Source organism: Anopheles coustani, chromosome 2 (assembly GCF_943734705.1).
Source record: "Anopheles coustani chromosome 2, idAnoCousDA_361_x.2, whole genome shotgun sequence".
NCBI classification, from domain to species: domain Eukaryota; kingdom Metazoa; phylum Arthropoda; class Insecta; order Diptera; family Culicidae; genus Anopheles; species Anopheles coustani.
The window spans coordinates 30,989,746-31,001,803 of NC_071289.1; the positions used below are offsets into that span (position 1 = coordinate 30,989,746).

Consider the following 12,058-nt stretch of genomic DNA (forward strand, 5'->3'; position numbering starts at 1 on the left):
CACCAACATCACTACGTTTGGATCATCTGTGCGGCACGTACGATCGCGGAGGTCAACCGCGATGCGAAGGTGTGGTGGTGGTGGTAGTGTCCGGTACGCGATCTGCGGACTGATCAACGAAGATGCTACCGTCTTGTGTTCCGGTCTTTGTTTTGACATGCATCAGACATCCAAATGACACTTAATGGAGCGTTTCGTTTTGTATCCAGACAAACAGTTAAAGCTTCTTTGATCGTCCCTTTAAGTGTTTCCAGTACCTATAGTCTATTTAATTTTCTATTTCCAAAACCATCGCAACCAACACAAAACACTTTGCCAAACTTTAATGGTGCAGTTAACGATCTTCGTTCAAGGCCTGCCCTCGACATGACACTTATTGCAGTCTTTGTCTTCAAACGAACTGGCGTGTTACGATTCTCGCCAAAGACACAGTTTATTCTCCGTTCGAACGATCCTGTTTACAGCCATCCACTGCACACAGTGGTGTCCTTGTGTTACTTTCTTTTGTTTTTCTAGGCGGCAAAACGAAGCCGGACACCAACTGCTATGACGCAAAAATGCTAAATACTGAACCGAGCACAGCTTAAGAGCCGGCGGCAGGCAAAACCGCCGACACCGATGGCGTCGATCGTGCCCTCAAATTATCATTACCCACGGCCCGAACGACGGGCCTTGAACCTTGCCGTCGAACTCATTTCTAGCTACTTCTAAGCACCCTTTACCCACCACACCACGCTTCCGCAAGAGTGATTCACGCAAGGAAAAATAAAAAAAAAACAAACGTGGCGGTGCTCTTGACGACATTTTGCCGTTATCGAAAAAAAAGTAAAGAAGGATTGCTTACTGAGAGTCCACCCTTCCGACGCGGGTGCCACCAGGTTGGTCGGTCAGGTTGACGCGATAAGATTTCTAAGACACGTACCTTATGTTTGCATTTCTTCCGTCGACGTGATCGCGGGCGTGTACCAATGGGCAAGCATTTTTTGTTAACGTAAAAACCCACTAACCTACCGGAAAAGTGTCCCATCGTCGTTAAGCAAACATTTCAGCAGTTACGTTTTTAAAATGATTCTCGATGTATCTCGTCTACCATTTCCTTTACAAACCGGCTGCCCGTTTGATGAGAAAAGAGTATTAGTGCATCGACAGCAGAGAGCCATTTTGGAATATTCTACCAAACCACTTGTGCACAACCGTGTGTAATGCTATTTCCACTCGCAACGAATGAATATTTCATGACCAAACCTATTGCATCAGAAAATCGAATCGGTACTGTGTAGATAAAACAGGAATTCGCGGAGCAACGATAAAAGGGGGAGGATGATTAGAGTATCGACGGGAGGGAAGTAAACCTTTAAACGTAAGCAGAAAAATTATTGGGAGTGTTTTATTTACCGTGTGAGCAATTGATTGAAGGGAGGTCCTAGGAAAAACAAAAGGTTACAAAATATGATAACAGACAACAAAGAAAAATACTACCGACATGTTTATCTTTTGTTTCTAATACTCATCCAGTAATAAACAATAAAGCCACCAAGAGGTGTTATTAAGTTTTTCCCATAAGGGCGATAACTTTAACGACGGTAAGTTCAACGTATCGTACGTATCGTACGTAAACATCGTTCTCTCGTCAATCATCGATCGATGGCAAAAAGTAATTATGAAGAGGAAAGTGACGTGATTGATTAATTAACTACCTGCTCTCGGTTCTTGACCATCTGGTGCTGATAAGCAACGGAAGAGCTACAAAAACGAGCATCAAGCGTAATCGATATGGGTAACCGCATCAGAAAATTAAAATCTCTTTTTCGTATGAAAAAGGCCCCCACCGAAGGGTCGTGTTATTTGCAGGGAAATATTTACCAACTCGGATTACAAAACCGCGGTTTGATGGGGAAACACATCGCTGGAAGTGTGTAGTTATTTTTTACTACCCTTTACTTTGACTTTCCCCCAAGATACCATACCGGTGGTCGGCAGCGTGCCTAAAATCGATATTGAAATTACAAACTCGCAAGCTTTATATTTGCCTTGTTGCAACACCAAAACACTGTCTGTCTGTGAGCTATAATCATTGATAACTGGTACTGGTGGAAAACTAGCTGAGCTCCGTGTGCGACTGCAAGTGGCTCCGGGCAGAGATAACCCGGCGAAAAGGTGCAGTTTACCCAGTGGAGGCGTCACTAGACACCGTTTGAAGCTGCAGCAATGCAGCACGTGCATCACTCACGGTAGAAAAGAGGACAGCTCGACGGAGGACCGGGTCCAGACAAGCAGGCAAACAGACAGTTGCACTATATGTCTGGGCGGTGGGATTTGAAGTGGCGACGAGTTTTTGCTCCTTTCTTCCGACCGAAGAAAACACGACTGGGAATGGGTTACCTTTGCGGATTAATGCGGGGTAATATTTAAATGTCCTCATGCCGGCCTGGTGTGAAACGGTAAGGTAAATATGATATGCTTGGTTACGAAACTTTATCCGTCAATTAATGCCCTGGGGGTTTGTGAAAAAAAGGACCAGAAATAAAAAAAAACACCCTTTCTGGCATCACACAAAGGATGTTCAATGGGGGCCTGCGATTTTGGAAAAGTTTTGTCCCGAGCGAAACAAATCGATGGAAATGTCACATTTGGTACAAATACGGCTCTCAAGAAAGAAAAGGATGGACATTTCTATTTCCTTGCTAATCAAGCTCTTTAATTCATGCGAAATCATGAATGAACACTACTACATCATCGCCGCAAAACTCGCGGTGTGTGCTGTTTTTAAATCGCTACGTAAAATTAAATTTCTGCCATTGCAACGCAGGACTAAATGTTTTTTTACCCTCCCAGTTTGTTTTGTTTTCCTTTTCTTGACATTGGTCCCAAAACAAAGCACGAAGTGATGGTGGGGGGCGGGGGGAGGGGGACGAAAGAGGAAAAACACAAACAAAAACTAATCTTGCGTTCTGCGCACAAACACGCACACACACACGTACACGCGCGCGCTTTTCGCGAAATTGCAAAATATTTATCACACCACTCCGCGCAGGCAATTGAACCCGTGTCCCGTGCTCTTTGTTTCGAGACGCTGCGAGGCACTTTCGATCGAGTAGGCTTTTCTTTATGCTTTCTTTCCTTCGGTCCCCCGTCACGTAGCTGGGATCGCCATTTGATCGCGTCATCGCGCCGAACACGGTATAACGTATGGAAACGAAAGGAAAACGCTGTACCCACGACCATATGATTTCGGTCGGAATGGCCGACTTTTCGCCTCTTGTACGCAGAGTGCAGAGACACTATCCCGTATCTTGTTCACCTCCTCGAAGAAACCCAGGAGCACGTCACTCGGGACTTTTAATGCGCGATGCTCTTTCCTTACTGTTTTCTTTTTGCGTTTCGTTTTTGTTTTGGTACCTGTCCTGCAACAACCTTGTTGTTTTTATTTTTGGCAAAACCAAGCAAACCATCCCGCTAGCAGATCTCACTTTGAACGAACGAACGAGGTAGAGAATGGGGGGTTGGGGGTAGGTGAGAGTATTTGTAAACATCGACGGTGTCACGAATATACCTAGGAAACAGCACAGATCTTGGTGGTGTTCACAGCAAGTTTGAAGGTAGGATTCGCGTTTTCTTCCCTCGGTTGCTACGAACCTCTCGGCGAGGACTACTTGATCTGCTTGAGCCGCGGACCGTCGAAGAACAGGTACGTACCGTGTCACAAACCGCACAGAAACATACGTACCACACTGGGTGGCAAACTGGTCTACTCACACATTTAAGTGTACCAGTGCGAAGAACATCCACTACTGGCTAGTGATTTATTTTTTCGCATGGGACGCACTACGCAGAGAAAAAGAACGAAACCCTTAAAAAGTGATCCCCAAACGCAAAACAAAAAACGACGTCATCAGGCCCTTAACTGTGTTGCCCATTAGTGCGTACATGTTTCGTGCCACAGGCTAGATAGTCTGAAACCGTGATTCGGGGGGGTTCATGAGTAATCTCATCATCGTTTCTAGCATATGATTGGTTTCTTCACGCGAAAGGGCACACAACACTGCACGAGCTGCGAAGTTGATAGGAAATATTTCAGACTTATCAAAGCGACTAAACGATCGAAACGAAAAACACTAGTGCTTGTGTTTTAGCATAAGCGAACACACTTGCACACACGGAAAGCGGATAACCTTCAGCAACAAACACACCACGCCACCCCTTCGCACCACCCCGTTTACGTCACTTCCGACCGTACAAATCATTCTACAGCTCTCCCAGGTCTAGTGTGTGTGTTGTGCTATCAGGTTTAACTTCATCTTTTCTTGCCCGTAGCTCCCAAAAAAACTGTACCGTAAAAGTTTGCCCATTCCGACGATCTCGACGATGGGCAGAAGTCGCGTAAACTCATAACAAAGGCGCAGCAGTATGGTGTACTTCTTAAAACCCGTGCGTACACAAAGCTACACTACCTTCTCGCAACACAGTTCATCGTATCGAATGGAACGAGGGAGGAAAACAAGAAAAAGAAAAAACATTGCGACCAACAGGCAGGCAAGGACCTTATGGTCCACCCTCCCCATTAGGGTCGCAGGAAGTGGAAAATTACCGAGATAATCATAATAAGCGCGATCCTGCCACGACAAATCTACGCCAGGTCCTTGCACAGATCTTCGCAAGAGACAACGAACAACACAAAACGGCAACACTTCTGTGACTGCTTCGCCATCACCACTTACTTTTTTTTCTTTCCTAGCAACCTTTTCGGTGCTCTCCGTGCTGCTGCGTTTTGCTTTGCTCTTTTACGACTGACCGAACTAGGGACTCGCCATTGTTTCACCTTTCACTATATGGATGATTACACACGGCAGCGAGTAATGCCGCGATACGAACGCTAATTGTTTGCGGTTCAGATGAACGTTCAAGCACTAAAAACTTTGCTTCTCGAATGGGTATGCTAGAAAAATAAAACTGTACACAATGCGTGCGGCGGCCGACCACACACGCTCTTTTCCGTTCAGTTGCTCGGAACAGACTGCAGATTCGTGCTGCGACTTCAATCAGGTCAGGTGATTCGGCAGAGAAACAGCTGACAGTCGTATTTGACGTATTGTTGGTTTAACATTTGTACAATTGAATTTTGGTTATCAAAACTTTATGTAAAATCGTAAGTCATTCATTTAAAAACATTTAGCGCAACACGGGATTTTAGACGCGGCCCTTCATGATTATTTCTGTTCCTAATTTTAATATTATCCTTCACAAGAATGTCAAAATATGGCTATAACTTCACCTTCTTTAATATTGCAGTGTAGCAGTCACAATTTCAAATTCATTTATCAAAACGTCAGCTTAATGGCAGTTGATCATATTTTAACTCTATTTGATATTACTGTACAGCGTCTGATTTTTGTAATGATTGCAATGAGTATTCATTAAGCACTAGTGTTTTTTATTTGACCTGTAACATTTTATGAACAACTCCAGTTATAATAATTTGTTAAATGCTTTGTTTATCTGAAGTATACTTTCATTTCAAATATCAAAAATAAGGGTTTGTGAAGTAGTGGAATTCGGATTCAGTAGTTATTACTGCCAGTTTTTTTTAAATTATTATCTACAATCTGTATTCTACAGTATCTTTTCAAGTTTTTTACACTAACAATAGCCATAGGGTTTATTCAACCATATTGTTTCACTTTTTTTATCCTCTCCTTCGAATCAACCCATTCCTTAACGAATAAGTCATACTGTCGTTGACTTTTACATACTATTATTAAAGACTTTGGCCGACAACCAATTTCCTTCAACTGATTCATCCGTTTCTTCGTCGTTTGTAGACTGTGCATCAGGATGCGAGGATTTAGGGCAATGTCCTGTGGTTGATAGTCCAGCTCATCCAGCAGATAATCAATCACCTTTTTAACCTTCGTAATACGGACGTTTCGGACGGAGGGTGCTTTGAGGATAATGGAATTGGCCACCTCGCGATCGAACCCTAACCGTTTGCAGAAATACTCGACAATGGTTTCATTTTCTCCTAGCAACAGGCCGCTTTCTTTGGTGAGCTGCAACGATTTTTCCAACACTACATCCGGACAACGAACCATCCACGGCATCAATTTTTTTCCACGGACCTGTTTCGCCCTTTCGATACGTTCCGCCACGATACCTGGTGAGTATTTGAAGGCCCACAGGTCGGCCAGGATGTCTTCACGATTCATGTGCTGCTGGAATAGTTTCAAGTTTTCCAAAAAGCTATCCTTAGGAAGTCGAAACATAAACGTTCGGCGGGCAAACTGTTCTGTCACCTCGCTCGGTGGGAAGCCAGTACTGTCTGCAAAATAGTAGATCCGGTTGGTACTGCCCGGGCCAAGCTGTTCGTTGTTTAGGGTAGACACAATTTTTCTCAACTGATACACTTTCAGTGTGCATAACGGTATGACATCGTTCAAGTTCCGCAGGCATTGGAGTGTTTCCAAGGTGGCAACTTTCTGGTGCAAATCCTCTCGCTTCGTTGTCAGTATCAGCGAGTGTTTCACAATTGCTTCTGGGCGAATTTTTTTCTCCAACAAAAACTCAATATTATCTACCAGTGAAACGAATCCTTTGCACTTGTCGTAAATGGATTTGGCCGTTTCCTCGGAGCAGTTGAGAAGCGCTTCCATGCGCTTGATAACGTAGGTTTCGAACCATATGCCCGTCACGTTGTCCTTAAACACGGGCTGCTTTCCCTTTTCGATGACGGCCTCGAACGATTTGCTAAGCGCAATATCCGGTACCCGTACCATCCATGGTTTGATCGTTTCCAGCGGAGAGTTTTTAAGCGCCGCCAGCCGCTCCCTTATAGAGGCGGGCGCGTAAGCTAGTACCGAAAGGTGTCGAACGACATCTGCGGGTTCAAGATGTTGTAGACAAATTTCTAGATTAGACGTAAACTTATCAAGCGCAATACGATAGATTCGAATGTTTGATGCAAAAAATTTCGTAACGATCACTGTGTCGGTGCCGGTTCGTTCGCTAACGTAGTTAATACGGTTTCCACCGGCTATGGTTTCCTGCTTCGCTACGTCGATCATGTGTTGAATTGCATTTATCGATGCCTTTAGAAACGGGGATAGCATTTTGAAATCGTCTACAGCTGGTAGCTCATGCAATAATCGAAGCTTTTTGGTAAGTTCATCTGCAAACAAAGAAAAGTATCGTTATGCAAACAGTCGTTGTCATCTCTCATCCCTTCCCCTCCCCCCTATCCTGTACCTGTTGGATTCGAAAGTACCCTCGGGTTATCGTAGATATACTTCTCTTCGATACCATGTGCACGCAACAATTCAATGTTATCAGTTAACAGCTTCGGCGCGAATACACGTAATGCTTTTTTGTTCGCTTTGTAAAGTATTTCCGACTGCTCTTGGCTGCAGTTTAGGAGAGATTTCATGCGCGATAAAAGCTCCTCCTTATTCCAGAGTGCTGTGGCTGCCGATATCGAATCGTCTAAAGATAGCTGCAGATCGTCTTTGTTTACGTCGTCATTTGTGCGAAATGCATGACGCAAAACTCCACCATTCACGCTGCCCGCAAAGAAACCTCTGTGGGAAGTTAAAGCACTGCACTTCTTAGGTAGGAATTGAAGTAACCTCAGCATCTTCGCTACGATTTAACTACATTTGTACAAGCAAAAATGATAAAAATACAGCGTAGAAATTGTTTCTTTCTTTCGCGATCGTACGAGAGTGAAGAGTGTTTGGTAACCAACCACACCGGTTTGAGAAACGTCAAAATTCATAATAATAAACAAACCCTTCAGGAAACGCATCGTTTTACCATTCAGTTCTATTTTAAATTTATAATTCTTAATTTTTCATGGTTTCTTCGTTGATGATTGAGTTGAGATCATATTTTTTATTAGGACTAGTAGAATTTGTATTTTGCCATCTTACTTGAAGAAATACATTAGAATAACAAAAATTCAACGATAAAAATAATTAAATTGACATATCCTTATCTCCAAGGTTGACAGTTTGCCAACAAATCACTTTTCTTCTTGCTTTTTATTCAATGTAAACAATCACCAGTGTTTAGTAAAGTTTTTAATCGCTGTATAATTAATTGTTCTGTGAGAAAAACGCGTTCAGTATGATAAAATTGGAAAGTTTTATAGGCGATAGCGACATCGGCACATCGGCTGGGATAGAAGATGTTTGTGAAAAGATTTCCAAAAAAGAGGTGTGTGCTATTGAATATGATGACTATAACTACATTACGACGTAACATTTGACCATCGTGAAATTGGTTTCGTTATTCATTCGCAGCAACAAATCGATTCTCGCCTGGAAGAGATCCTTTCGCAGCAGTGCCAGCTAGAGGCGAAAATGCGCAGCATAGGAATAGCGCTTAGCAGTCTTAACGTGGTGTCGGACAAAAGCCGGCATTTGTCGGAAATGATCAACCACACCGCATCGTTGGCGGAAAGTGTGAGCGCCAAAGTGCGGCGGCTTGATGAGGCAAGGGTAAGTGATCGAATAGCTGGCACGATCACTTTCTGTTCCTGCTAACTGTTCCTCCAATTAACCTTCTACTAGAGTCGAGTCTCGGAATGTCAGCAGCGAGTGCACGATTTGATCGATCTTCAATTGTGCAGCCAGGGTGTGATGACTGCAATACGCGAGGAAGATTTCGAGCAGGGGGCTGCGCACGTGAATCGGTTCCTGTCGATGGACAAGACACTGCTACAGAAAACAGCCGACGACGTCAGCGGCTCGATTACCTCCGTAAGCAAAGCGGTTTCCACACTCGAGCAAGCGACGGTACAGATACAGCAGATGGTAAACCAAAAGTTCGACGAGGCGGTCAAGCGGGATGATCTAGCATCGGTGGAACGGTTTTTCAAAATTTTCCCCCTACTCGGCATGCACGACGAGGGTCTCGAAAAGTTCATGACGTACATCTGCGGCAAGCTGCAGGCCAAGGCCGCCAAGGAACTGCGCTCCTCGATGGACATTGCGAAAGCCGAAAAACGTACAGCAGTCGCTTACGCAGACACATTGACGATTTTGCTCGAAAATATTGCCCGCGTGATCGAAGTGAATCAGGCGATCATCGAGAATTGCTATGGGCCGGGCCGGTTGGTGCAGATATGCCGTATACTGCAGCGAGAGTGTGATGATGAGGTTACCAAATGCGTGCAGGAGTTTAATCGCAATCGTCAGACGGGCCGAAGGATCGCACAAATCAATGACTATATTAAGAGTGCGGGCAACAGTTCGAGCGGTATGGGCCATTACCGAAAAGCTTCCGGTGGTGGAGGCTCGATCGACAAGCTGAACGCGAAGGACATCGATAGTTTGATTGGGGAGATTACCATCATGCATTCGCGTGCGGAGCTGTATGTGAAATTTATCAAACGACGATGTACTGTAAGTAGAAAATGAAGTTTGCTCACAGGAATAGATAAAATTTGAATTTCTCTAACCCCTTAGAACGATTTGGAGAAAAGCTCCCTCTCGCCGGAAGTGAAACAGGAGCGTTTGTCCGAACTCAACACTTTGCTGCAAAAGTCTCGTCTAAACACGCAGATGCAGGAACTGCTTGGTACATATCTACTGTTTGAGCGATACTTTATGGAGGAAAGCGTACTGAAGGCGATCGGGCTCGATAAGCTAGAGGACGGGCAGCAGTGTTCGAGCATGCTAGACGATGTGTTCTTTATCGTGCGAAAGTGCATCCGTCGTTCGAACGGGACACAATCACTCGACGGCGTTTGTGCGGTCATCAACAACGCGGCCAGCTGCCTCGAGGAGGACTTTTTGAAGGCTCTCAAATCTCCTCTAAAGGCCGGCTACCCGACGGGCTACATCGATCTGGCCCAAGCGTACAACGCATTCCAAAGCTCCATCCAGCAGGGACGGCTGCAGACGAGCGATTCCGATCATGCACGGGGAAGGTTCATAGCCGCGCTCAACAATGCCGACATGTCGACGGAGTTCATCGAGACGCTGTGGAAAATGATGGCCGAAGAGGTCGAGATCACGTTCCCAACGATGAGCGCCCGGGAGAAGGAGAAGCTGGACAGCTGTCTGGGTGGATTGAAGTCGTTCGGTGATTCGCTAAAAGCGCTGGTGGACTTTGGCTTCCAGCAGTTGCGTTCATCGGCGATTAAACCCCGGCTGCATCCGTGGGTCGATCAGTTTCTTACGCACAACCACAACCTGACAGAGGAGGAGCTGGCCACGTACGAGGCGGGGGAGACGTTTGTACAGTTTCTGATCGTGCAGATCGATGGGCTGCTGAATTCGTTCAAGGTAGCCTTGACGCCACGCAACTTTGATGCGTTGGTCAGCATCGTTACGACGGAAATAACGACCCGTATGGAGCGTGCAATTAAGAAGACGACCTTCAACCGTATGGGTGGGTTAGTGTTGGATCAGGAGGTACGAGCGCTCGCTTCCTTCCTGACCGGTGCCACGTCCTGGTCAGTAAGAGACAAACTGGCTAAGCTGTTGCAGATGGGTACGATCCTGAACTTGGAGAGTGTTTCCGAGCTGCCCGAGTATTGGGAATCGTCGTCAGCAAGCTGGAGATTGACGGCCAATGAAGCACGGTCGATATTAGCGCTAAGGTAGGTAATAAATTTAAAAATTGAGTGTGACTATTTTAACACATCCCTTATCTTTCTTTTAGGATCGACTTTAAGATGGAGGATATCAAAAAGATTAAACTATAACCTTGAAATAAACGCACCTATAACACAAGTAACAATCGGGTTTTCTTCATTACTCGATCGTTCTGTTAACAATTACTTCCTATATTTTGTTCATTTTGATAAGTCGGTCGGTCCGTTTATTTTAATCAACCGCATTAAAGTGAAATTTTCTGTTTCTCAAAAGCATTGCTCGAGTTAAAATAAATGAATAGCAATGCGGCCGACAAGCGGGACTGCGAATCTAGTCGCTGCACGTCGTGGGCCCACTCCACCTTTCCCCAGTGGCCCTGTTGGAATTCCTCCTCTAGCCGCGCGAGCTGCACAGCTCTCTCGGGTGTTATGTGCCGATCGACGCAAGCCAGCGTAAGAATGATGGACTTGATCACATCTACCGCAAACACAAACCCATGCAGGGCCGCCGCGTTATACGAGGTAAAGTATCGAGCCAGGTTCATTGCCATACCGGGCTCAAATGTTGGCACCACAAGCGAATCCGTTGAGGTGAGGTTCACTTCGTAGCGTTTGTTGCACCACTCGACGATCGGGTTCCACTCTTGGTTTTGTAGCTTTTTCAACTCTCGCTCTTCCTGGTGATAGAGAGAATAAAGTAATTAGTGGTAAGAAATCCAAAAAATATCAAATCGATACATACATTCGAGTGGAACAGGATAGTGTCGGTGTTGAAGTAGTTGACTAAATAATTCACCATATCGTGCTTCTGGATGCTATTCGGATTATCGATAACCGTGCTGCTGAGGGCGGTCTGTAAAATCCGGTAAAGCATACGTAAAGAAAATGCCCTGTAACCACTGAAGAAGAGCCAATCCTACCAAATGCATTGTAGATCGATCAACCACATCTTTCTGAGCATCCCATTCCGTGGCGATCGCAATGGCAAGAGGCTCACTTTCCACGTAGAACGGTAAACCTCTGGGCGTTTTCAACTTTCGACTGTCCAGCGTTATTTCGTATCGTCCATTGCTTGATATAACGCCGGTATTTTTGTAGAACCTTTTCGGTAAAGCCGCTGAAACATAAAACAAGGTAGAGCAAATGATATAAACACTTAAAAACGATACATTGTGCAACTTTGTACGTACGATAATTTCGAATCGATATCTGATGCACAGGACGATGGAGTCGGGCGAAATTGGCTAGGCAAGAGCGTAGCATTTTCTTGATGAACGTGTTTTCTCTCCAAAAGAACTTATGTAAATTCCCGATGTTTTGCAGAAAATCCGTTCGTTGAAGGTAAGGTTTTATTACGAAAGACGTAGCAAAACAAAATACTAGTGTTGGCAGAATCGGGATTCGGAATATTCGAAGATTCGATCCCTAGACGGATTCTAAAGATTCGAATCCCATTTGACAGATTCA

General features: G+C 44.9%; 3 protein-coding genes across 3 annotated transcripts; 1 reads left to right on the forward strand and 2 right to left on the reverse strand.

The window, feature by feature from the left end:
• Window positions 1–5,510: 5,510 nt before the first annotated feature.
• On the reverse strand, window positions 5,511–7,711 carry LOC131263165 (transcription termination factor, mitochondrial). The gene is made up of 2 exons (XM_058265323.1): window positions 7,240–7,711; window positions 5,511–7,162 (listed from the first exon to the last, which is right to left on the reverse strand). The coding sequence occupies exons 1-2, from the start codon at window positions 7,622–7,624 to the stop codon at window positions 5,661–5,663; spliced, it is 1,887 nt and encodes a 628-aa protein (XP_058121306.1). The 5' UTR covers window positions 7,625–7,711; the 3' UTR covers window positions 5,511–5,660.
• Window positions 7,712–8,107: 396 nt separating this feature from the next.
• LOC131263352 (conserved oligomeric Golgi complex subunit 4) lies at window positions 8,108–10,732 on the forward strand. Its single transcript, XM_058265538.1, has 5 exons — window positions 8,108–8,205; window positions 8,292–8,489; window positions 8,562–9,395; window positions 9,459–10,597; window positions 10,660–10,732. Exons 1-5 carry the CDS (start codon window positions 8,116–8,118, stop codon window positions 10,700–10,702), a joined length of 2,304 nt encoding a protein of 767 aa, XP_058121521.1. The 5' UTR covers window positions 8,108–8,115; the 3' UTR covers window positions 10,703–10,732.
• A 64-nt stretch (window positions 10,733–10,796) lies between these two features.
• On the reverse strand, window positions 10,797–11,985 carry LOC131263776 (ATP synthase mitochondrial F1 complex assembly factor 2). The gene is made up of 4 exons (XM_058266029.1): window positions 11,782–11,985; window positions 11,512–11,708; window positions 11,334–11,444; window positions 10,797–11,268 (listed from the first exon to the last, which is right to left on the reverse strand). The coding sequence occupies exons 1-4, from the start codon at window positions 11,852–11,854 to the stop codon at window positions 10,837–10,839; spliced, it is 813 nt and encodes a 270-aa protein (XP_058122012.1). The 5' UTR covers window positions 11,855–11,985; the 3' UTR covers window positions 10,797–10,836.
• Window positions 11,986–12,058: the final 73 nt, after the last annotated feature.

What these genes read in the sequence shown, in the direction of transcription:
- LOC131263165 (XM_058265323.1), bottom strand. Translation starts at nt 7,624, where the DNA reads ATGCTGAGGTTACTTCAATTCCTACCTAAGAAGTGCAGTGCTTTAACT. An exon ending in GGTACTTTCGAATCCAACAG is followed by an intron (nt 7,163 to 7,239) that starts GTACAGGATAGG and finishes CTTTGTTTGCAG; the next exon opens with ATGAACTTACCAAAAAGCTT.
- LOC131263776 (XM_058266029.1), bottom strand. Translation starts at nt 11,854, where the DNA reads ATGCTACGCTCTTGCCTAGCCAATTTCGCCCGACTCCATCGTCCTGTG. An exon ending in ATCGATCTACAATGCATTTG is followed by an intron (nt 11,445 to 11,511) that starts GTAGGATTGGCT and finishes CGGATTTTACAG; the next exon opens with ACCGCCCTCAGCAGCACGGT. An exon ending in CTATCCTGTTCCACTCGAAT is followed by an intron (nt 11,269 to 11,333) that starts GTATGTATCGAT and finishes CTCTATCACCAG; the next exon opens with GAAGAGCGAGAGTTGAAAAA.
- LOC131263352 (XM_058265538.1), top strand. Translation starts at nt 8,116, where the DNA reads ATGATAAAATTGGAAAGTTTTATAGGCGATAGCGACATCGGCACATCG. An exon ending in AAAAGATTTCCAAAAAAGAG is followed by an intron (nt 8,206 to 8,291) that starts GTGTGTGCTATT and finishes ATTCATTCGCAG; the next exon opens with CAACAAATCGATTCTCGCCT. An exon ending in TTATCAAACGACGATGTACT is followed by an intron (nt 9,396 to 9,458) that starts GTAAGTAGAAAA and finishes CTAACCCCTTAG; the next exon opens with AACGATTTGGAGAAAAGCTC.